This window comes from Lepidochelys kempii, chromosome 1, assembly GCF_965140285.1.
Source record: "Lepidochelys kempii isolate rLepKem1 chromosome 1, rLepKem1.hap1, whole genome shotgun sequence".
Classification (NCBI taxonomy): Eukaryota; Metazoa; Chordata; order Testudines; family Cheloniidae; genus Lepidochelys; species Lepidochelys kempii.
The window spans coordinates 324932798-324958388 of record NC_136380.1 but is presented as its reverse complement, the minus strand read 5'-3'; the positions used below and the strand labels follow the sequence as shown (position 1 = coordinate 324958388).

The window sequence follows — 25591 nt, the reverse complement described above, 5'->3', positions numbered from 1 at the left end:
ATTCGTAATTTAGACAGGTGGTTCAAGTGACCTCTGTTTCACTCTCTGAACAATGGGAAGTAAATGAGTTTTCTAGAGTAATTTTTGAAAATATTGAGAGATGAAAATATATTTTTCTAAAGATATTGTTATCACCGTTCAGAACAACTGCCCTACATTTCCCCTCATTGGTCCAGCAAGGGCACCCACTCTTAGGTTTCTAGCTCCCCAGCTGTTGCCTTGCTTGGATGGAGACCTGCATCTCACTCCCCTGTGACCTGGCTATGTCCAGGCTGCACAGTTACCTGCTTTCACTGTGTATTTCCCAGCAAAGATAGTCTGCCTAAATAGACCTACTTGCTTTCTCTTCAGAGACTGGTAACAGGGATTGCTGTGGGTAGATGTTGCCATGCAGTTCTTTCTAAGAAAGCCTACTTCAGTCTTAAGGTAAAAACATTACAGAGAAAACACATTAAGACAACAAAAGAACCTACACCCCTGCTCATAAGCTTGCCAGGCATCACCCCACCTCTGAGGTTTAACTTACTTCAAAAGTTAACAGTAAGGTTTAACTTAATTCAGTAAGGTTTGTTCAGGATATTGTCAGTGTGTCACATCTCAGCACGATTCTCACTTCATGAACATAGCTTTACTGGTGAACTCCACTAGTTCTTCTTCTGTGTTTATTTTAGCCTCCTGGAGGGTGGTAGCTGCAGAGTATTTTCCAGGCCCCTACTGGCTGTCATGTCCCAACTCCACCCAAGTATAAATGCTGCCTTCTGAATGTTCTGATAGGTTCTTTAGTGACCTAGTCCCTACAGCACCATATGACTCACTGGCCATTGCGCCAGCTTTTTGGAATCTCAGTGATGTCTTGTTGGGGATCCTTTAATATCCTTTTGCTTTCTATGCAGGTCGGGTACAATTGTGCTAAATGAGAGTCCATTGTCTCTCGTACTTTGGCACCTGTCTCAGTGCTTCAGTGCAGATAGTTCTGTTGCCTTGACCCTTTCTTTGTGTGTTGGTGGCCAGTACCCTAGTATGACTGAGGTTTTTTGTTTGTTGATGTTTCCCAGCATTGACCCATCAGTACCTGAATTAAAGTGCCCAGCACTACAGCTTTTATTGGGAGCCTTAAGGCTACTTGGCTTCCTAGTTCCTGTTCCATTCTTTTGATGCTAAATTTCTTTTTGTGGCTCTGTGCCTACTTCTCATTTGGTCCATTGTTTCCTTCGAGACATTGATACATGATGCATTGTGTCATATGTGTGACATCTTAAGAGGGAGCCTTCAAACCTGATCAGTCTGCATTGTCTGCCTCAGACTCATCTGTGGTGTGCAGGGATACTGAATATGTTTGGATGTGTCATGCTAAGCATTGAAGAAACATGTGGAGTGCCTTCAAGCCCTCCTTGAGGTGGTCCAGTGTGAGACTCCTCTAAATCTGGAATAAGGAGGAACGGCGTTCTTTGAAGTTTAAGCCCTTAAAGCAAAAATCTGATTCAGCCAAATCCATTGCACCACAACATTGAGCGTTAGTGCTACCTGCATTGAGGTAGACCCTGGTCCCCATTAAGACCAGTGTGGTGGCTTTACCATTGAAGCAGTGGTTGAAGTACTGTGGTTGAAGCAGAGGATTCCAATAAGTATTGGCTTCTCATTGCACTAGGTGAGGCTTTGGCACTTGTAGTTGATGATACTGAGAAAAATGGCTCACTGGATGAGACAGTCTTCACATGAGATAAAGGCAGGAGGTGCCAGAAGGGAGCCAGGAGCTCCTTAAGGCAGCAGTCAAAAAGATGTTGGATTGCCCTTCCTACATTCATGTGCTTGAAGGGGGATAAGAGGAAACAGTGACTCTGGTTATCAGCATATGCTCTGTTCTGATCTGATCACTCCTGATCCCACAGTGCCTCCTTTGAGGCATTTTTCTCCCCTATGTCAGCCAGGGTAGGAAGTCTTGGTGCATTGGGAGTATTTTTTGCGCTGAGGCTGATACTCATCTGGTGGTATCTGTGCTCAATGCAAGAAATGCTGGCCTTGACACTGGCACTTTGTGTACTGGCACAGCCATCACTGGTTCTTATCAAAGCACTTATGACACTCAGTCTTACTATTGCCTAGTGAATTCTAGTCACCTGACTAGGGCTTGTTGACCATTAGGATGATGAGAGCTGCCGTTTGGATTCAGATGAGACAGAGAAGTCATCTGATACCAAACACATCACTGTGGAGAAGCACCAAGACAATGACTCTGGAGGGGAGAACCCTACCTTTCCCCAATCCTTGCAGAAACTGTTCAAGACAGCTACTTCTATTGAAGCTGGTCAAGCACTCTACAAGGACGATAGCTTAGAGGTATCTTGGCCTGGAAGCCCCATTCAAATGGGTCACCATGCCTTTGCATCCTGTTTTGGACCAGCCCATGAATAATGCACTGCTGAATGCAGCTGCTATGGCCTTGAAGGCAGCTGAATAAAAGTTTTAGCTTCAAAACGTAGCTTCAGTAAGTCCCTGTTCTAGGCTTTCCAGCAGCTCTTCAACATCAGCTTGGTTCACGAGTGGTTTTGGTCTTCACACCCAAAACAAAAAAGATCAATCCGTGATTATGCCATTATATCAGAAGGGAAAGGAGCTTAAACTTTGTTTTAGCAGTTTTTATGCTAACAACAGTTCATTTGCTTTGGCAGAAAATGAACAATTTAAGGAAATCGTTGAAGCACTTCACCCGAATATTCTCCTCCAGACAGATTTAAACTTACAGTTCCCAAGATGAGGGACTACCGTGTTGAACCCTGTGCACCCCAGAACTTGTTTGCAAGGAGGAAAGGCCAAGATTTCTTGTTTTCAAGAAAAGTTTTGTTTTCTTTCCAAATGTCCCTTTTTTGTTAGCCAATTTTTGCACAGGGTGTTGTCTCTGACTGATGACTTTCTGGAGACTTGTATGTTGTCTGATGATAGATTTTGAAGAGAGAGGTCTCTAGCCATCTTTTCTTCCTCCCTGTTTAAACAGTTGGCATTGGCCTTGTTATTGCTGCTCAGAGCAGTTTTATTTTCATTTTTCTTCTGGGATATCCGTAGAACTTCTTACTCTTGAAGTGAGAATCCCACAAGGTGGTGGTATTTTTATAGAGGGAAAAATTACTTACCTTGTAATTGTTTCTTTCAAGGTGGAGAAGGTCATTTGACAAGATTTACTCACCAGTCCATTCCCCTCAGTGTTAAAGGTTCTCTTTTTACTTGTCTTTGCCTATTTCACCTTGCTTTTCATTATTCTGAGGCATTTTTTGATCCTATATCAATCTAATTCAAGGTAATCATCTTTCCGAGAGCTTCAACTCCTGCTCAGTTGAAAGAAGTTAATTGAAACACTTGAAGGGGGAGGGCAGTGCTTATACTTTTTTGCAAGTATAAATGATGACAGTGGGTTACCCTGATGTAATTTCTCAAAACGTATTTGTTTTAAAAGAGAGAGAGTGAGTGAAGAGCTAGGGGAGTTCAAATCAGTCTATAGCTAAACCCAGGAATGAGAATCCTGCACAATATCTTGTGAGAAGCAGAATTACAGGATGAGTAATCTTCCTTTGTCATTGGTATTCATTGAAATTTTCAAATGTGCTTTTAGGAAATAAAAATATAGTATGGTTCTAAAAGGGTTTTCTCCTCTTCTATTCCAGACTGTTTGTGTGGAGAAAAATGAAACATTGGGTGGAACCTGTTTGAATGTTGGCTGCATTCCTTCCAAGGCAAGTGTGCATTTATTTCTAGTTTGTATCATGTTTTCACTGTGGATTTGAATAGTGATGCAGTGGTGAAAAGACCAGGGGGCAGATACTCAGATAGTATAGATTGTCATAGTTCCATTGACTAGAACGGAAAAAGAACGGGAAAGGATAGCAAACACAAGGAGACAGAAATACATTTATTTCACAGCGCCAATGAGCTGACAAGATTATGGCATTAACCAACTAAACACAATCACGTCTCTTATACTAGAAACACTGCGATTACCACAGATGATCATATCTGTAAACCTCTAGCATGAGTCAGCTTATTCTGAAAGGGCTTGCAGCATTAAGTCAAAGATGGTCATAATGCTGTTTCTGCATTTATAAATGAGTGAGCCATTTATGGTTCATAGACATCTAGTGTCTATCTCCAGGTTGTTGGTGACTGTGGTAATGGTCATCTTGAGATGTTCTTGGAAAGGAAAATTCCCATTTCAGATGATCTGCTATTGGGATACTGCAGCTGATATTGCCCCATGTCTCTTGTAATGTATTTACAAATATTTTGTATAGATTTACAAACTAACTTGTCTTTTTCCTTCTCTGTTGTGGAAAAATTTGCTTTGTGTCATCTGGTAACATACTTTGCCACATTGGTAACTATTTCTGTTTTCTCATTCTGACTTCTTTGTCTGCTTAAAAAAGAAAAACCATCATTACAGGCCTCCCATCTGAACCAGTCTTTCAAAGCCCGCTTGGTTGGGAGGAATATCTCTTTGTTTTGTTTTGTTTTGTTTTGTTTTTAATGGCATTTAAACCCAAGGTCTTAAGCATATGCAGTCATTAAATATCCCCATTTCATTCCTGGTGTCAATAATGGTGTTTTGGCCAAATTTCCAATCTGGGTAATTATATTTTACTTAAATTCCCCTTGAAGTTTCAGTTGAACACAATAATCTCTACTCTTGATTTAAGCTATGGTGCATAAATGTTGCTCTGCGCTGTTGAAAGAGGAGTTGTTACAGTAGTGAATGAAATGATCCCTGTGTAGAATTTATCGTTTTAAGTTTGTAAAGCACTTGGGGATCCTTCAAGATGAGAGGCTTTGGGAGCAGAACATAATGCAAGATATATTTTATCTGTCACTTGGGAGCTATAGTTAGGGATCCGTGTCTGTCATGGATTCCTTGACTTCCTGCAATCTCCGTGACTTCTGCAGCGGCCAGTGTGGCTGATCCCTGGGCTGCCTGAGCAGTTGGCCCCGGGGACAGCCACACCGGCTGTTGCTGGAGCGGCTCTGCATTGGAGTGAGCAGCGGCCAATGTGGCTGGCCTCAGGGACTGCTTGAGCAGCGGTCCTGGGGGAGGCTGGAACAGCAGTTGTCTCCCCCCTCCTCCTCCCAGCAGTGTTCAGAGCAGCAGTGTCCCCCCAGCTTTCCCCACCCCTGCAGTGATGGCCGGAGCAGCAGTGGGCCCCTCACAGCTTTCCCCTCCCCAGTGGCGGCTGGAGCAGCCGCTGGCCCCCCGGGGCTTCCCCCCTGCCCCCGAAAATTCAATCAGGGGTATTTATGTTGTAAGTCATGGACAAGTAATGGGCCGTGATTTTTTTGTTTCTTGCGTGTGACCTGTCCATGACTTTTTCTAAAAATACCCATGATTAAATCGTAGCCTTAGCTATAGTTATATGGTTAGCTCTGTGGTTACCACCTTGCTTCTCCACTTACAAAAATGGGATTTATGCGCAGCTACTAGGCCGTCTCCTGAGGCCATTTGTCACTGCCCTGTGTAATAGGGAGTGCTGAATAGGAAATAGTTCTGGATCCAAACTGCCAGATTGACCGCAACACATACAACATGTGCAATATTTTTCATTACAAACTGTGCTCACAGCATGCAAGTGAATAACATAACAGACATAAAGATAAACCGTTTCTCACTGTTTCAAATTCAAGCTTTTACTAAATCTCCATGGTAACGCATACATAGCAAGAGATCCATTAATATCTAAACAAAAGTTTGCACTGCTTTGTGATACTTAGCTTCTGCGCAAACAGGTACATAGAAGGGCTCAGTGCATTTAAAGTTCAGTAGAAAAAGAATTCTAATATAAATACTGGCACATCTGTTTTTAAATTTTGTAAGTCAGCTGAGCATTCTTCATAACAATCTATAATAAAGGTAATAGCTTAACTTTGTACAGTGTAGCGAAAACCTTTCCAGGCATCCGTTGCAAATCCGGTTTAGCAGTGAATAGTATTGGGAAATGAACTTTAGGATACGATTAGGGAACTTTCACTCCTTTAAGTCTTGAATTTATCCTCATTTAAGGTTTTTATGTACATGCTGTTTGAACCTCACGGCTAAACTTAGATGCCATCCAGAGTTTATTTCTGAACAAGGAGAAAAAAGGTCTGTTAATAAAAGGGGAGCATAGTCCCTACTCATTAAGGCAATAGTAAGTTATTAAGTTCTCTCCCAAAATCCAATCACAGTAAAAGTGTTGGTGTGTGTTTGATAGCTTATCTAACATAAAATTGTTTCCTTTGTAATTGCTGAAGACTCACACAGTGGTGATGCCGACCAGAGAGTAATTTCTAAGTAGTTATACATTTAAAAAAACAGTTCGGTAAAAAATGTTAGTTTTGCACATAGATGCTGCTTACATTTATCTGGTACATTTATCAGATAAACAAACCTGATTATCTTAGCCTGACGAATTGTAGTTTTACTCAGAATATATATATATAAAATATATTATCACAAATATAAATTATGTATTTTTGAGGTTCATTTTCAGCCTCCCATAGTCCCAGTTTTCTAGACTCTGGCATTCTGCAGATTTTTGCTCCTTTGCCCTGTTGCAGATTCACTGAAGTACAAACACGTCATCCTCATGCATCTCCTCTGGCTCTTCACTTCAGAGTACAGATTAGAATTGTCCTTGTTACAGCAGAACCTCAGAGTTATGAACACCGGAGTTACCAACTGACCAGTCAAACACACACCTCATTTGGAACTGGAAGTATGCCATCAGGCAGCAGCAGAGACAAAAAAAGAGGCAAATACTGTGTTAAATTACTAAAAAAAAAAAGGAAAGCAGCATTTTTCTTCTGCATAGTAATGTTTCAAAGCTGTACTAAATCAATGTTCAGTTGTAAATTTTTGAAAGAACAACCATAATGTTTTGTTCAGAGTTACAACAACCTCCATTACTGAGGAGTTTGTAACTCTGAGGTAGTACTGTATCAGAAGGACAGTTATAACTTATTTTTTGAACTAGGTCTGTTTCTTGCTCCTCCTCCTCCAAGTTTTCCTACATCCTCATATTCCCTCAGATGTGAGATTATGTGGTAGGGCAGAGAACAAGACAATTTTCCTCTGCAGCTCTTTGTCTCTGGAACATCCTAATTGTGTCTGTCTCAAAGCTCCATATCATTGTAATTCTCAAATGATAATCTACTGGGCCAAATTCAAGCCTGGTTTAACTCTGTTAAAGTCATCAGAATTAAATGAGGCTTGAATTTGGCTTTTCTTTCTCTTGTTTAATTGTGTCTTAATTTTGCTGTCCCTCTGCTTACAGTTTAACTTTGTAACTGTTTAATGCAAAAAAAATTTGGAAAATGGCTTGTATAAAATATACTACATAAAATGAAATTGTGTCCTATTGTACCTTTTAAATTTTGAATAAAGGTTTCATAGTGGTAATGGTGAAAATGTTTATTGAAAACTAGTACTAAAATAATTTCTGCTGATGGAATGAATAGTGATCTCAACTGCTTGAATGTTTTTAATATGATGTGCTCTGATTCCATACTAAATTAATTCTGTTTTTCTAGGCTTTGCTGAACAACTCACATCTGTATCATTTGGCCCATGGAAAGGATTTTGCTAGTAGAGGAATTGAAAGTGAGTATGCAGTACAAGTTAGTGGTATTGCAAACAAGTATGGTTTCGCACAGTGCCTTTTAAATGTGCAAATCTTTGACTACTTTAACTGCTTGAATAGGTAGTAGGAAAACTTAGCAGGGTTACAAAATCAATTGGAATGTTAGAGCCTTGTTTCTATTCCTTGAAATCAGCTTCTTGGATAATTGCGATTTAGAATGTTTCATTTATTGTTGCAACAAAATAGAACTGGCCTCCAGCCATATTTGAAAAAATAAGGTTATTTTTTGTATTTTGATGGCTGAATGCGGTCTTTAGCCCAGCTAGTGGGATCATTCAGCACATCTTACTGTGACATACAAAACTCATTTGTTTTTGGATAACCTTTAAGTTAAGAGATGGATAAAGACACTGAAATACAAGGGAAAAGTAAAAATGTATACAAAAATTATAGTTACAGGAATCCACTTGAATTTAGAGAAGATGATGGAGCAGAAAAGTGGTGCAGTGAAGTCCTTGACAGGTGGAATTGCCCATTTGTTTAAACAGAACAAGGTTAGTTTGGGCTTTGTCTCTGTCATATTGTTTTTCTGGATAAAATTTCTCCTTTTCTGTTAAATTTAGTTTTCACCTCAGAGATTAATTAGAATGGGTAATGAATGATCAGCAATGATGGAATTAGACCACTTCACTTTTGGGAAGACTTGATATCTGCAGTTCTCTATTTTTATATTTAGTTATTTTTTCCTTTTCTTAAAAGAAGGGTGTCACATTATTTTCCAGTTTGTAATGTAGTGATATCAAAGTTAGTTTATCAGTGGAGAATTCATGCTTCACTAGAGATGTATTGAGAATCAAGTTATTTTGGTTGTAAAATATTTATGTATTAATTTAAATTGTGAAAGTTTGTATTTACTGTATTCTCATTTGTAAAGGTCATACATGTGCCTGGATTTGGAAAAATAACTGGCAAAAACCAAGTCACGGTATCCAAAGAGGATGGTAGCACTCAGGTTATCAATACAAAGAATATTCTCATAGCCACAGGTTCAGAAGTTGCTCCCTTCCCTGGAATTACGGTATGATTTAAATAGTAACCTTTATTGGTACACTGTTTTTCATTATTGTGTTAGTACTGGTTGTCATTATTAAGTAACAGTTTTCTGTAGCTTATTAGTTATTGCTGTGAGATAGCTATTTTAGACAGTTTGAATTTCTTATGTAGTATACAGAAAATCTGTGTAAACTTCCTTCTTGAGGAGGTAAAAAGCTTTCTCCTTTGTTCGTTATTAGATTGATGAAGACACAATTGTATCATCAACTGGTGCACTATCCCTGAAACAAGTCCCTGAAAAGATGGTTGTAATTGGTGCAGGAGTCATTGGTGTGGAATTGGTAAGAGGCTTATTTATACAACTTATGCTTCCAGTAGATCAAGAAACAGGATGTAACCATTTGGCACAGATGGATCTGGAATTACAAATGTTAATCTGTACGTTATGTTAGCATTTAATAGGGGATGATATGGCTGAGGGAATTTTTAATAAGAGAGAGAGAGCCTTTCCTCTCCAAATCACTGGTTAGATCATCCCACATTGGCAGTGAGCAAGAATTAGGATCTGATGGCTGATTGGTAGTCTATATGAAAAGCCTGGTTGTAGTTCAGTTCTCAGTGGACAAGTGTCCACATTTATTAAAACTAGTGTAATTTATTGGTAGTCTCAGCAGAGAGTTGAGGGATTGGATGAGCATAAAGGGTGAAGTACAATCTTGCCTCTAGAGCCTCTAAAGCCCTCCCAGTTTTGTGTTATGGGGAAGCTTGCACTGCAGTTGCCCCTGCTGAACCTGCACTGTACATTAATAGAGAACTTCACTGTCAAGGGCTGTCATTTTAGCACCTTTAGAAGCATAAACATATTTGCAGCATTTAACATCAGGAAATCTTGTTGATGGATGTTATGTTTATCATAGCTAATAACCAATGGAACAACATTTTGGGACTGAAAGAGGCCATGCAGCGCTTCTAGGTCTGTCTCCTTTCTCCCCCTGTACCCTGCCCATCCCCACAAAGATCTAATATTTAAAAAAATATATTCTTTGGTCTTACAAAATTATCTTGACAATTTGGTCAGACCATGTTATGCCCGGCCCAGGCACAAAATCTACTCAGCAGCCTTTTACCTTGATTTTAATGGGAAAAAAGGGCAATATTTTACTTTTTCTCTGAAGTGTGTGTGTGTTAGGGGGAGACTTGCTTAAGACAAGTAGATTTTTGCAAGGGTGATGTTCATAGTTATAGCTTTTGCTTTTGCAATTGCTTATCCACTTTTTGGAGCAGTGGCTTTGACAGTGAGTTCTCTTAAGGAAAATGAAAGCAATCTGGCGTTGCTTTGCCTCTGCTCCAGTGGCACTGGAACACTCTTTATAGATCTTGTTGCATTTAGGTTTTTGGGGCTACATTCTGATTTCTGGACTCTGAACATTTTTATGCCTAAGATCTAATTATTTTGATACGTATCTAGTTACAACATTTAGTTCTATTGCCAAGGCAACTAGTGAGCTAAGTAGTGCGCACAGCTAGTCTACATGGAAATGAGTTTACGTTATTGTGTGTTCTCCCTTCACCATTCCTGTGCCCCAACTTTTGCGTGTTTGTTTCATACACCATTTGCATCTTATCGACCTAGACTATAAAATCTTTGGGATAAGGACTAACTTTTTAATTACAAATTTGTACAGCACCTAGCACCACAAGGTCACAGTCCCTGTGACTGTAATGCATATAAACAATCTAATACATGCGTATTCCCAGATGGAGTTATGGGCACATACCATGTGTATCGCCATTGTAGTGCCCCAGTGAGGGCCTTGTTATGCTATGCATTGCCCCTATCCTGAAGAACTTACAATCTAAGCAGTAAACTTTAAACTGGAAGATTGCAGTTTCTCTTTTTTCTTTTAAAAAACAAAATAATGGTTTATTGTATTAACTGCAGGGTTCAGTTTGGCAGCGTCTTGGTGCAGATGTGACAGCTGTTGAGTTCTTGGGCCATGTTGGTGGAATGGGTATTGATATGGAGATCTCTAAAAACTTTCAGCGTATCCTTCAGAAACAAGGACTCAAATTTAAACTAAATACCAAGGTTACTGGTGCCACCAAGAGGCCAGATGGAAAGATTGATGTTTCGTAAGTGCTTAACACATGAAATACAGGAATGATATATCCTTCCCTACCAGAAATCTAACTAACAGTACAGCTTCAGATTTGGGGTATAATTTACTGTATAAATAAAACTAAAACAATGACAGTGGGACATGATCCAAACGTCAACTAAATTCAAAGCTAAGGCTGGTTTAAACTGTACTCCTAACTTATTCAGTTCTTACAGTGCACGTGGGGATATAAAATTACGTAGTTTTTTGGAACTCCAGTATCTTACTTAATGCCAGATGGGGTGAATGAAGGATGCAATTTCAGTCCCTACTGAATACCTTACAGTTTGAAAGTTTAAATTAGGCCCATATTTTCCTGATGCAACAGTGTCTTTGCGAGCAAGACTCCCATTGACTTCAATCTGAAGAATTGCCAGGGTAAAGAGACTGGTGTGTTAGTGAAGTTAATAGTAAAAACAAAATCAAAACCTCACCTTTATTAGAGGACTTTCCCTCTGATACAGCATCAAAATAAGTATTTTTATTCTTCAGAGGATGCGTCTCCATGAATCCATTAATTCTTGACTCTTTGGTAACTGGTGTTGAGGTAATGGTCATCTTGTCCATTATCAATTTTCTGGAGGCAAGGGGAGGTATGCGGAGCAATCCAGAATAGAAGGTAGTAAACTCTCCAGTAGTGCATTTTCATAACTAAACTGAAACCCACAGAAGGAATTTCTAATAGAAATGCTGATATGAAAACATACAGAACAGATACTTAATGAAAAAAACACACTTTGAAGCTTTACCTGTATTTTCAGATTGTTTTCTCCCTGTATGGTGTTAGCACACCAAGGAAACTTAATTTGAATTTTAATATATTCAGAACTTATTTGCTTCTGTCCCATCTAGAAGTCAAAATTTTGTCTGACAATATAACTCTTACTATATAATTTTCCACTGGAAGCACTAGTGATTGTTCAAATGACGATGAATTCAGGTGTGGGAAGGAACATAAGGAGTAAACAGTCTTTCTTTTTTAACTAGAAAAGTAGTATTACTTTATTAATGAACAGGAAAAATGAACAGTTGCATTGACTGTACACAGAAATTACACTTTGTACACTTGTCCATAACAAATATAGAAATAAAACAGCATAACCTTGTCCTTAGCTCTGAGAGGTAGAACTGACCATGTGAAAGGAAATGACCTACTGAGCATGGATACCACAGAAGCACTCAGATACTGTGTTGATGGGAGCAGTTTACGGACCTAAATAAAATAGTGCAACTCAATAATAATGTAGTAGCAATGCTTTATAGATTTCTGATACAGATGAACTCTGAAAAGATCTGGAGATCCCTGCCATCTGCAACTGTGGGCTATCTAAACAAAATCATCTCTCAATAGAGTGATTTCAGGCATTTCTACAATGCTGTCTCACTTTAGAGGTACAATGCTATGGCTAGTGTTTCAGTATCTGTAGTATAAAAACAGAGGATGCAGGATAAAATATTACTCAAGTAAATTTCATGAAACTCATAGTTTATGCTTTAGTTTAGTATATCACTTAATTGTAACGAGATCGTAGTATGAAGTGAACTGAAACTGCAAGTACCATTTTGATATTCTTAAGCATACTGTAGTTTGAAATAGTTTCTTGCATTTTATTGAGACCTTTCAATGCCCATTCCTCTTCACTGCTATCTATATCTAGCTATTAATCAAAGAAGTTACCTGGTCTCAATTATATTTAACATTTTCACGTTTTCTTGTAAGTGGTATCTGTTGACAGTTACTTTCTCCCCCCCCCCCCCCCCTTCTATCCTTCAGTATTGAAGCAGCTGCTGGTGGAAAGACAGAAGTAATCACCTGTGATGTATTACTTGTTTGCATTGGTCGACGTCCTTTTACTCAGAACCTAGGGCTGGAAGATATTGGAATTGAACTTGATAACAAGGGTAGAATCCCAATCAATACCAGATTCCAAACCAAAATTCCAAAGTAAGCAAGATGTTTAAAACAATTTTCATTAGCTTTCAATTAGTCACATTTTACTTCACATATTCCTAGCAAAAATAACGGGATTTTTATTTAGAATGAGAGAGCTTTTTTTAAAAAAAAAAAAAGAGGGAGGGAGAAAAGTTAATTACCCTACAAAAATACTACTTTTCGTTTTTAATAGTAGCTGACTATAGTTTAACTTGTTTAAGGAAAGGAAAATTCAAACATACACTTCCAAATAAATTGCTTCCATCTATGGCTTTTTAGAAGCACAAAAGAGGCAGTGTACAGGTTGTGGCCTTTAGTTTTCTCTTGTGTTAAATCAGGTCATACATGAAAAGTAAGCATTTAATAAATTACAGTAAAGTTTATAAAGCTATTTGAAAAATATAACTAGCGCTAATCTATAGAAAATAGCTATTCAGCTCAAATTGGAGAGCTAATCTAGCAAATTAAGTACAGAAGCAATACACATTGGGTAATTATTTTCATCTGTTTTTGTTTGAACATGTTTGTAAACAAAAAGTCGAACTACTACGTCTATCGTATAATATATCTAAAATTCTCCATATGTACGTTTTAAACAGCAACGTTTTGTTCTTTTTTCATTTGTCTCATAGCATCTATGCTATTGGTGATGTAGTTGCTGGGCCGATGTTGGCTCACAAAGCTGAGGATGAAGGCATTATCTGCGCTGAGGGGATAGCTGGAGGTGCAGTTCACATTGACTATAACTGTGTGCCCTCAGTGATTTACACACACCCTGAAGTTGCCTGGGTTGGCAAATCAGAGGAACAGTTGAAAGAGGAGGTACTGTCTGGTTTCTATTTGGATCATATTACTTTAGGGTCTTGGATAAGTTAAGCTAAATTCATTTATGTGTTGTGGCTGCTCTGAATCACCATAGATGTGTGGTCCAAGAAAAATATCGTGTATTCACTTCGTCAGTGCTCTGATTTAATAAGGCTGGTATCTCAGCATCAAACAGGGCTGAGTCATTGTGAAAGTTCACCCATTAGCAGTGCGTTATTGAATAGTTGTTAATTGGTGATATTCATCTCTCCCTGTTGCCAACGTTGTGTAAAACAGATGCAATTCATAACCTGGGGGAAAACTCTTCACAGTTTATAACAAGTATTTAGTCTGAAGTGACATCTTTTTGTGGCTTAGTTTTATCACTGGTGTTTGGGGAGATATGTGCTATTACTGAGCAGTGCATTCAGCAGGCGTGTAAGATGCAACTGCATGCTGTGGTTCAAAGCGCACGCTGCCTAGCATACTGAGTCTGTACCTGCACAGTCATGGGATGTCTGAAAAGCATGTATTAGGGGAAGAGTCTGCAAGTGCATATTGTAGTTAGTGTAGATGAGGGCTTAGTGCCATCAGAATGGGATCTGCTGCAGATCTTGTCTTGAAAAGCCACTACTCCTGCTGGAAGTGGGAGTACAGCTGGCCCTGTGATAGGGCACCAAGGATAGTAAAATAGTGCCACACCAAAATTTGTCCTCTTGCAGTCTCCCTGTTGCTCTCCAAGTGCAGATTCTCTGCTCCCATGCAGGATTGGCTTTGTTCAGGCCTGTAAATGTAAAAAATATGTAGTCTAGCTGGGAATGCCAGATTGTGGAGGTGGGTTAGTTGGTTTGTTTTTTGATAAATTGGCATCTGTAAAACACTCATTTGCAGTAAGAAAATATTTGATTTGAAATCATCACCTGTTCTAATGATCTACATCTGAATTTGTGGTTTCTCTTTAATGATTTTTCCAAACAAGAAGCAACAATTTAAGAGCTCTAAACTGGTCTCTTGTCAGAGGTAATTTAAATGGTGCTGACTGTCTTTAGTTCAAGTCCAAAGTAAGATGGAGCAGTTCCTCTTTTACAGTTCATGCTAATGAACTACTATTCTTGAGTCATGTTTTATATAATACTGGTAACAGGTGTTAAACATTTGAGAGTGTTTTATGCATGGAGAGCAATGCAAATAGTACAATGTAATAATTGTCAGTCAGGTGGGAGCTAACCAAGGGTTTACATTAGTCAAATAGGTCATCTGAGCTACAGTTTCAAGTGAAAAATGAAGTATACCTGAATTTATGAATGTGTACAAATATAATTTATGCTGAGTATATGAGATGGTAAGCACCTTAGAGCAGGAACTGTCTTCTATGTATTTGAACAGTGGCTGCACAATAAAACCTCCACCCACTCCTGCAATACACACATTCACTAGTCCTTTGTTTCTGCAGTACACTGTGTAAATTGTTAGTGACCCATATCTATATTCTGTAGGGGACAGAATACAAAATTGGAAAGTTCCCATTTGCTGCTAATAGCAGAGCTAAGACTAATGCTGACACAGATGGCTTGGTGAAGATACTTAGTCAGAAAACAACAGACAGGATGCTGGGTGCTCACATTCTAGGCGCAGTGAGTATTATAAAAGATGGGAACCTCTTTCCCGGTTTCTTGGCTCCAATGGTGATAACTTACAAATTAAGAATTGTGTTTTTGTATATCTGAAAAATCTTAATCTTCTGGTTATCAGGTTTTGAGAGGCAGAAGTGTCCTTCAAAAAAAAAAAAAAAGAAAAGAAAAGAAAAACAGGCCAAGCTTTATGTCTCTTGAAGTCACTGTATTTAGTATTTATTTTACATACTTTATTAACTCTGAATTAGACCTCACCATTTTCTGGCCAAGGAAGGCTCGATGCCACAACTTTTTGGGTTCATCAGGTCTTCTTCTTGAGTCTCCAGGAGGGGGCGGTACAGAACAATATGAAGTGTTGATCCATGCCATGGAAACTAATTATTGTTTGAGATGCTAGCTTACTGAGGGAAGCATGAGTCAGAATGACATTTCTTTTGCCTTACTGGCAATTTGTATACAATTGGGGTATTGTTCACCACTGTTATCAATATCAAGAGCGAGTTTTTGGTTGTATGTATGCTTGCATTCTGTCATTATTTACTCTGATGTGAATTCTTATAGCAGTCCAAGGTAGTCAGTGTATAGAACAGTGCAACTGTTGTGTAGTTTTATCCTTTCTCAAGGATGTGTGACAGGTGTGGGTATAGTCATTGACTAATTAACCAGATGCTAATAATTATCACTGCTGAACGTGATTAGTTTTTTAGCAAAAGACAAAGCCTACAGGCAAGCTGGCTGTTTTATAGTCAGCTAGTAAGTTAGAAAAGCTTGTGCACAGTTTACATGTCTTCGCAATTGTACAGTTTGCACTAATTATACATGTGTTACTTACAGGGTGCTGGGGAGATGGTTAATGAAGCTGCTCTTGCTATGGAATATGGAGCATCATGTGAAGATGTAGCCAGAGTTTGCCATGCCCATCCAGTAAGTTGGCATTAAGTAATTTATCATTCTGTATTTTTTTCCTTAGTGTTTGGCTTATAGCATATACAGTTACATAGGAGTTAAATACTTGTCCCCTCATTCTCTTCTAATGACTTTTACCTTTCTTTTTGCTTCCTGCAGACTGTGTCGGAAGCCTTCAGGGAAGCAAACCTAGCAGCATCTTTCGGCAAAGCTATCAACTTCTAAAATGCAAGCACAATCATTTGTACATATATAGCACATTTCTTCTGAAAATGGACTGTTGGCTTTTGCAGAAGACTGAGTCTTTGGGTATTTCTAGAACTGAATTAAATGAATTTCTTTTGTTTAAACATCAAATATTTAAACACATAGGGTTTGGATCAAGTGGAATTATCCAGTTGCTGTATATTAATACACTTAGAAACTTGTTTGTGCATCATGGAGTGTTTCAGAAAACAAGCTTAAGAGACAATAATTTAAAAAAAACCCAAAACACGTTTCACTGTTGCACAGCATACCCAGGAACACTGGCCCAAACTCTTGGTTAATACTGTCCTGCGTATCTGGTATGTTCTTATTTGAAATACTGATATTCCAGTGGAATGCTGGCACTTAAAATGCCACGATCACCTCTACACAAAGATGATGTGACATTCTTTTATGTGAAATCTTTCACTGTATATTAATTTTTTTTTTCTGAAATGCAGAAGCCAAACCTTTTGGTTACTTTGATCAAGTAGAGTTGGGATTTCTTGGATGAGGCTATTTACTGTAGGTGAATTGAAGCTTATCTTTATTTGTAGAAAGCTAGGCTGGCAGTGTTTGTACTCTTTATCTCCATGCATCATGTTTTCATATTGAAAACATGTCCGTAAAATTCTACTTTAACTTGCAAAAAAAAAAAAAAAAATCAAGCGTTTATGGAGAAATGAAAATTCAATGGAGGAAAATTAACTGAATGTTATTGCCGCATAATCGTATCAGTTTTCTCATTTCTAAGGAATTTTCATCATTCAGAGATGGTTAAAATTATCCTGAAGTGCTTTAAAAACATAAGTTTGTGGAAGGCTAAGAAACATTAGATGTAAGTGCAGTGGCATCCTGGACAAAGATGAGGTTAGGCACCTCTCTGCTCTTTCCAAACATGCGGGCTGCAGCGGTGCCATGTCAGTTCCCCAGCAGATTCTAGAGTTTCTTTTTTCCCTCCTTTCCATTTCTGTTTTGTCTGCTCTCTCCTCTGCTGCTTAGTATCTGTTTTCCTGCAGCAGGAATGTTTCATACCTGAAACTTCAAGTTTCATACTTCATACTTTCATGCGTAAATGCTTCTACTTTGGCTGTTTGTAGGTGACTTTATAGAGAGCTTGACATAGAAGGGTTAGTTTCCTTTATTAAGCTCTTGAGTTCCTCTTTGCAGTTAACTCCATGCACTCCTTATCATGGTTCCCTCAGCTCATCTGCACTGAGGATTTTCTGAAAATCTCCAACCATTGCTCAAGCACAGGCTCTGCTTGACTGGCTGCTGGTGTTTTTACCACCAGGTCATCAGAACTGGTCTGGAGCTGCACACTGTTGGAGAAATGATGGGAGAATTTCTGGAAACCCAAATAATGCCACGTGCCTGTCTATGCCTGAAACCAGCCAAGCTCTTATGTGCAGGGGATAGATAATTGCTGGGTATGAATGAATGAAATGCTCAAATAGATAAGAGAGTTAACACACTGATTTTGTGTGAGGGAAACTGCCCAAGTGTAGCAACTTGTTTGTTTTCCTTGTGGGCTTCATTCCTTCATTTACTGGGCTCTTTTTGTCCTGATCCCCAAAGCATAAATTTGATAGGTCTTTGTGTCAGATGCAGTCATTGCTTCTAAACCCTAATGGGAGGGAACATACTCAGTTGATGCTTTTAAAAAAAAAAAAGAAAAAAAGTTGCCCTAGAGCTGCTCAACTTTGTGTTTGCATGATGAGACTTTTGGTAGCTATGTCCTCCAGCTGTTTTTTGATAGCTGTTGATCTCGGTATTGATCTGTTCTGTATGTTGAATAATGGAAATATGATCAGCGTTTGGCTACTCAATATTTTTAGGAAACTAAATAGGAAAACTCTGAAATTAATATGCTTTTCTGTCTCTTCTGACCTGTCTTCAGTATATGTGGAGGTGGATTGAGGCCAGGACCCTGTCGAGCCTGTCTCAGTGTTCTGAGCTGGCTGAATGCACCCATGAGTTGGTGAGAAAGCCAGAATATACGTGGGTTTACATGGAGGTGATAGCAAGGAGTCCCTGAGGGAAGCAAAGATGAAGTGTGTTTTGTGAAACTGGGGGGAGGAAGATCTGGGACACCTGGAATGGGGGGGTAGCCTTACATTTTAGTGGATCCAGAACACATTTACTTCTAATCCACCTCTGCCTTTTGGATAAATGCTTTGGGGTTGTCCCCTGGCATATTGCAAGCTTTCTATATGTCCCTTCTACAGAATGCCTGCTCTCTACTTACTAGAGCTGGCCAAAACAATGGGGAACTTTTTCACAAAAATCTTGTGAAAAACTCGTGTTTGTTTTTTTTTAAAGGCTGTGTGCCTGTTTGAAAACCAGGGTGAATTTTTCCAGAAATTTCACCTTGTTTTTGTCAAAACAGAAAACTTAAGAAATTGACTAGCACTACTACTTACTAATGTGTTCGGAGGTCTGGTTCTTCCAAACCTCTCTAAATAAATAAAATTCAAGCCCTCACATCTTGTTAATGTATTATTGTTCTCTCTTCATACCATTCTCCCCCAGCTACTCATAGAAAGGAATATTTGAAAAGGGTAGAGAAGTAAAATGAGAATACTAAGAACCACATCTAATGGAATAACTGCCTAAAAGTTTGTTGGTCTGTACGCTCCAACACTGTTCTAACAAATGCCTGATGTTGGCAAGAAATTAAACACAATGTGAGAACTTGATACATTCAAAAAAAAACCCCAAACCCTGAAGATTACACTGCTGTAAGTATCCAACTTAAGTGGGAATAGAGGTTGGGGTGAAATTTTTTTAGCTGAACTTATTTTTCCTGCCAAAAATATTTGTTTCAGTGCTACACAATGGAGATCTTGAGTCAAACTGATTTTTTTTCACCAATATTAGTCAAAGTATTAGTGAGTGAAGCATAGTTATGTCTTGACTACCAAAATATGCAGTGCATGTAGTTACACATTTTGAAAAGTCTTAGTAAGAGATGGCTGCTATGTAGTCATGTACTTGAGGATTTCTCAAATATGTAACAGTTTTAAACAAACTGAAGACTAGGGGAAAATGTATGACTGGCATTAAGTTTTAATAGACTTCCCTAAACTCATGTATGCAGTGTTGTATGAAGCCACATGGGTTCCAGAATGAGAGATGAAAAGTCTCCCTCCCTGTCCCCCCCAACAGAAGTTGGTCCAGTAAAAGATATTACCTCACCCACCTTGTCTTGCTAAACTCATGCTGCAGTCAAGAAGGGTGCTGACTTTTGCCTGTGTAATCTAACTGGCTTACATTGTTGAAGACCACACAGACTGCTGCAACAGTTATTCTGCAAACATTTTCAAATAACTGAAGCAGGATTTTCTTGTGTGTTTCTAATACTCATCTTTCTCTCTCAATCTTTATACCTGTACAATGCAGGCTATTAGTGGTTGTATGCATTAGTCTTTAGGCATTGCAGGCTCTGCCCTCTATTACAGAGAAAACCAAGATGTGATACAACTAGGCCTCTGTACAAAGGCAAATAGACAAATTCATTTAAAGGATGGTGAAGCTATTCACATGATTTGGTATCTTTTTTGATAAAGTTTTGGTCCCAGAAGCTCATCTTATCCTGAGTTTTTTATGGCGTAAGAGGTTGGACCCTGTGGTGCTAGAAATCCAAACTGGTCTCAATACTGACTTTTTCAATACTACACCTATATGAGAAACATTGTGAACAATGAAGTGAAACTTGTGTCAAAACTACTAACTAATTTGAATTTAAACGAACATCCTGTAGAAAGTGAGTATTCAAATAGAAATGCTGGCTAGTAAAACAACTCCCTCCTCCCCCACCAAAACTTAGGCAGGAACACCAGTTCTTCACTCTGAAGGCTGGTCTACACTACCATGCTAAATCGATCTAAGTTACGCAACTTCAGTTACATGAATAAGGTAATTGAAGTAGATTGAGTTAGATCCACTACACGGTGCTGTGTGGATGGGAGAGAATTTCCCGTCATCTTCCCTTATGCTTCTGAGGGAGGTAGAGTACACAAATAGAAGAGTGCTCTCCTATCGCTTTAGCATGTCTTCACCAGACCCTCTAAATTGACACTTGCTACATCAATTGCAGATCTACTGGTAAGTGTAGACATGCCCAAAATGTGTGTGTGTGTTTTTTAAATTAACCCTTCTGTATTTTACAGAAAATGGAGCCCCCTTAGTCAAAATTAACTTGTTAAAAGCCCGCCTTTTGGAGCTAAGATTTTATTAGAACAATACTCTAACTGGGTTAAACAAGATTTGCATAAGATGAAGAAATAATAGATTTTACTATTCCATCTAGTAACAGTAACATGAAGTTAATGAATCATACTAGATACATACAGTGGTACAAAAGTACTGTTTTTATTTTCAACATAAAAAAAATTACTCTTTGGTTTTGTAACTTTAAAAAGTGAGAAACCTGTCAAGGTTACCAGGTCTTAGTGTGATGTCAATGAGAACTAGTTTATCAAACTTAACACTTTTAAGCCCATCCAGAATAAACTGGGTCCAGACTGTTTCCCTCCAAGTTACAAGCAGGTGCTGTATACTGCAACTTTCTGGCTGATTGCCTGTAAGAGGGAGCGTACTGTTTCTTCTAGTTCCACCAACTGTTTGGCTTTGTCTTCCAAGACTTTCTGATTGTTCTCATACATGCTTTCCAAATCTGCAAGGAAAAGGGAGAAACTATCAGCTGTTGTTTGGGCAGTAAAATCATACCCTGTTTAAAGTATTAATTCAAATCTTTGAGGTAGAAAACCTGAGATTGGATGATACAGATCTGGGCCTGACAACTTGTCTCAATACTATGGAAACAATGAGGAAGTACTTACCTATAAATGAAAACGTACAATTGTGTCCTTTAATTCATGTTGGAAAAATGGCTTAGGGGTTCTACAAAGAAATACAGACTTGAAAGGACACTAGAGTGTGTTGGCTAAGTTATGGTCAGACTGTTCAGTGAATTGTTGCAAATAAGGGGTTGACGTAAGGAAGAGTGGTTGGGGGTGAGTACAGCTTCCCCATGTCTGGTAAAAGCAGACAAAGCTCCTGTTTCAATATACAGCTCTAAATGTGGAGTTCTTAAAACTGTTCTGTTAGAGTTAACTCCAATTTTCAAAAAGCAACTCTGCCAGTATCACTTTGGGTTATGATCATGACAGATCTTACGAGAACAACAGTGCTTAGATGGGAGATATCCAAGACTACGGTGCTGCAGGAAATCCCTACTTTTAGTCTTTCAGGGTGCCATGGCACTTGACGTATGTTAGTCTAGTCAAATTAGTTAGGATAAATTATGTTCCACTTAATCCTCCCAGCTGAATAAGTATTCAATTTATGGATACAATTTATTCTTTCCTAAATAGTTGTGCAATGTTGTGCTGTTGATCAGTGACTGCATTTCTCCCAAGACGTGGTTGCACCACACTACTGGGTGAATTGATCTCTGTAAGTGTGAAAAAGGATGTTTGGATCATTTGAAAAGTGTTCCATTTACTGTGTACATAAGTGTGTGAACGTCCAGCAATTAGTGTAATAGGAAAGAATGAATTTTTAACCATTCTCCAGCGTGAAACATTACTTCAAAATATGAAAGGAGACCCTTTTCTCATGCAGGCAGTCTTACCCTTGAGCAGCTGGAGTTTGCTGTTTGCTTGAGCTAACAATGATTTAGCTTCATTCTGCAGCGTTCCAGCTTTCTTCCTGGCATCAGCAGACTCTTCTGTTTTTTTGGCAATTAGGTTTTCAACGGTTTTATATTTGGCGTTCAGTTCACTGTCAAGTACCTGCAGTTTCAAATTCACAACACAAGGTGGGGTTATTGCTCAGAAAACTGCAAAGCAAATGCCTGTTTCACCACTTGAACAGATGGTCTGAAACTTCCTGTTGCTTCCGTGGAGCTGAGACATTACTAGTGAGGATGTTGGAATGAAAGATTTGACAGCACAAAGTGTGTTCTAGTATTATTGTCAGAGGGGTAGCCGTGTTAGTCTGGATCTGTAAAAGTGGCAAAAAATCCTGTGGCACCTTATAGACGAGCAGACGTATTGGAGCATAAGCTTTTGTGGGTGAATACCCACGAAAGCTTATGCTCCACTACGTCTGTTAGTCTAAAGTGGCACAGGACTCTTGGCTTAGTTGTCCCAACACTCAGCTTTTGCTTTAGTTACATCTCCCCCTTTCTCATTCATGTTTCATGCCTGCTGATGGCAGACACTTCTGGTGATCATCTGCCCTTTTTAGTTACGGGGCTGGTCTGTTTCAATATCTAAACGTTGATAAACTGTACAGGATTTAGCCACAGAATTGGTGACTAGTGAGAGCAAATCCTGCAGAGTTTTCCAATTTAAGGGGGACTAACAGACATTGCTTCTGGACATGCTGATTCAGTACAGAAGTGACCATGGCATTGCTTGTACTGTTGACAACTGCCAGAGAGCAGCAGTGTCAAACAGATGGAGTTGAAAATAGGGCACCTTGTTACTTTAAGTACACACTCTCTCTCTCTCTCTCTCTCTCTAATCTTCAGCTATCATGAGCAGCCCTGGAATTGGGGGTTACCTCACCTATAGTGACTCATGAGGTCACAAGCACTTCCCAGATGTTACAGAAAACACAAGGCTAGTGTCTCAGCTGCACTTCATTTTTTGCAGCACTCAGTCAGCACATAGCAGAAATCTCCTGCAAGTCTCCAAATATCCCTGGCAGGGAGGTGGCCTCATCAGGTGTAGAGCTGGGAAAGTCAGCTCCTACATCTCCTTCCCTCCCTCCCAGGGCAAGCGTTGGGACAGGTAGTGGGTGCACCAGACACTCTGGTCTGTAGATTAGAATCCTGAAAACTCACCGGCAGTGTGAGCAGCATGAAATGTGCCATCTACAGCATGGGTAGGATCTGGGGAAACTGTTACTACTACTGATAATATCGGTTATCACTCTTTTCTGTCTTTCCTCCTCCCCCCCTGCTAAATAATCAGCTTCTTGTACTTGTTATTAAGCAGCATTTCAGAGGTCCCTTCTTTAAAGTTAAGTGTTGCTTAAAGGTTAATTCCAACATCTTCGCTCTTTTGGGAGAGGGAAGACTCCTTTGAGACAGATGACTTTATTGTGGACAATAGATCGGAGCAGTGAGACTTCCTTTGACATATAACGTTTTTGTCAATTGTTTGAAGGCTGAAATAAATCAGAATCCTTCTTAAAACATATTGACTTCGGGAGAGACTCCATATAGACACGGCTGAGAAAGACACTGCTATGCTTGCAGAATATTAGATAACTTTAGATAACTGCTTACCACACACTAACTAGAGGAGCAGGCTGGCAAGTGTTACATTGAGAGATGGAATTTTTCTCTGGTGACTGAAGTGATGGGGGAATTCCCTTCAAAGTGGCAAGTTACAAGTACTTTGTTTGACAGCTGAATAATGTTTTGTACTCACAGTGCCCAAGGCACTTCACAGAAGGTAAGAAAACAGTATTTAAACCCATTTTATAGATGGTGAAACTGAGGCACAGGGAGGTGTTGCCAAAAGGTAAACATCAGTGGCAGTTGAGAGTAGAACTGAGATTTACCAATTTGTAACTCTACACTTAAATCCATCAGAATATGGAGATCATTCACCTCTCCATGACTGACAGCTTCCTGCTCGTCTAGGAATTGGAAGTCAGCAGGCTTTTTCTACCATGTAAGTTGGTGCCAAAGCAAGTAGAAATTAATGTATTGGCAAATGGACCCAGCATGACCTTATTAATAAATGAATTGGGAGCAACAAGTCTGACCTAGTTCACTGAACGATGCCCGTAATATTCCTGGGCAGCTAGCTCGCTGATGCCTGGTGCCCAAGCATGACAAGATCATGAATAAAGCTAGCAGTAGCACTGAAATGCTCTTTTATGCCAAATATTACTCCCATGGATTGAGTTTTTGAGGAAGTCAGCTGGCACCTAGGCGTCTCACCTCTTTAACTTCTTCGGCATTTTGTTTCACAGTAGCAATGGTTTCTTCAATCTCTTCCACATTCTCTGAATTTGTAGCAGTCTTTTGTTTAAGATCTTCCACGTTCTTCTCTAGCTCAGTAAGACGTACGGTAGCGTTGTTTAAGGTTTCTTCAGATGCTGCATTTTCAGATTCAATCTAACCAGGAATGAAAGAATAGTTTAAATATTCCCCCAACAAATGTATGTGCTGATTTTTGAAATTAGCTTTCTGGAGAAAAGTCTTGACCAACTATTTAAAATGTCTTATCTCCAAAGTCTATCCTCAAACTGGCATTGTGCAACTCTGAAATATCAGCCAATCTACTATGAAATATGAGGGTTTTAAGAGTACAAATTACAATTTACAATTCAAGTGAAGTAAGAGGGGATTCAATTTTGAAAGTGAACTAGATTGTATGTCATTAAAAGTGTACCTTACGAAATGGAGAGAAATAACCTTTCATTCTTTGTACAACCCAAGCTGGTTGAAATAATTGACTTTTGAATGTCTAAGAGTGCAAGACTGGAGCTGTACTGTGTTTGTAATTGGTAAGGATAGAGTTCCACTAACTTCTGAGAGCATTCCTGGTGCACATCTGATACTCCAAAGGTGGGGGAGGAGATGCATCCCAGTGTAAGATGTCACCAAGACATCTGCAGTCTTTGGCTTCAATTAATTGTAAACTCATGTGAAATACATAGGATTTCAACAAGCATTTACACATGTCGAATTGCTCAGCTTACAGGGCAAAAAATTCCAGATTTGAAAATGTGAAAGGCATTAGTCAAACCAACAGCTCAGCTAGATCCATTATTGTCCATATAAATGGAAAGAAAGCACTACTGTGTTAATTACCCTTTCAGCAATGGATAAACAAGTGCTGGGTAGCTTAGGAACCTAATAAGCTGAATATTGACACTATCAGATTTTAGTGCTTTACAGTTTTGTTAATGGGACGATCTGTGAAACGGTTCTTTATGAGCTGGACTTGATGAAATGGGAATGGTCAAAGTCTTCAAACTTGAGTGAAAAAGTTCTAATTCTAATATTTCATTCTTATAGAAGCCCACTATTAGTGTTGAAAGTACTTGGGTGGGCTTATTCTATGACTGGGAAGGGCCCTTCTCTCATTATTTGTAAAGCATTGAGCGAGCACACTTGGACACTATCACTAATAATGAATTAGTTCTTTACTTAAATATTCACCCTCCATGCATATGGGGCTCTGCAATGACATAATTTGGCAAACACAACAATTAATGCTTCAATAAAGCATT

At 39.0% G+C, this 25591-nt stretch overlaps 2 protein-coding genes across 4 annotated transcripts in view; one reads left to right on the top strand and one right to left on the bottom strand.

The window, feature by feature from the left end:
• Nucleotides 1-24756, top strand: part of DLD (dihydrolipoamide dehydrogenase) — a 31906-nt gene extending 7150 nt beyond the window's left edge. The window contains exons 4-15 of one of the 2 annotated variants that reach the window (XM_073328442.2): nucleotides 352-426; nucleotides 3657-3725; nucleotides 7543-7612; nucleotides 8046-8146; nucleotides 8527-8670; nucleotides 8885-8986; nucleotides 10588-10778; nucleotides 12579-12749; nucleotides 13370-13559; nucleotides 15038-15175; nucleotides 16010-16099; nucleotides 16241-24756. In XM_073328442.2, coding sequence (XP_073184543.1) covers nucleotides 352-426; nucleotides 3657-3725; nucleotides 7543-7612; nucleotides 8046-8146; nucleotides 8527-8670; nucleotides 8885-8986; nucleotides 10588-10778; nucleotides 12579-12749; nucleotides 13370-13559; nucleotides 15038-15175; nucleotides 16010-16099; nucleotides 16241-16306 — 1407 coding nt within the window. In that variant the 3' untranslated portion in view covers nucleotides 16307-24756. The remainder of the gene's footprint in view (nucleotides 1-351; nucleotides 427-3656; nucleotides 3726-7542; nucleotides 7613-8045; nucleotides 8147-8526; nucleotides 8671-8884; nucleotides 8987-10587; nucleotides 10779-12578; nucleotides 12750-13369; nucleotides 13560-15037; nucleotides 15176-16009; nucleotides 16100-16240) is intronic. The other variant, XM_073328443.2, reaches the window with a different exon arrangement.
• Nucleotides 20577-25591, bottom strand: part of LAMB1 (laminin subunit beta 1) — a 74729-nt gene continuing 69714 nt past the window's right edge. The window contains exons 33-35 of one of the 2 annotated variants that reach the window (XM_073328440.2): nucleotides 24294-24470; nucleotides 21966-22125; nucleotides 20577-21005 (exon numbers count right to left, since the gene is read on the bottom strand). In XM_073328440.2, coding sequence (XP_073184541.1) covers nucleotides 20869-21005; nucleotides 21966-22125; nucleotides 24294-24470 — 474 coding nt within the window. In that variant the 3' untranslated portion in view covers nucleotides 20577-20868. The remainder of the gene's footprint in view (nucleotides 21006-21965; nucleotides 22126-24293; nucleotides 24471-25591) is intronic. The other variant, XM_073328441.2, reaches the window with a different exon arrangement.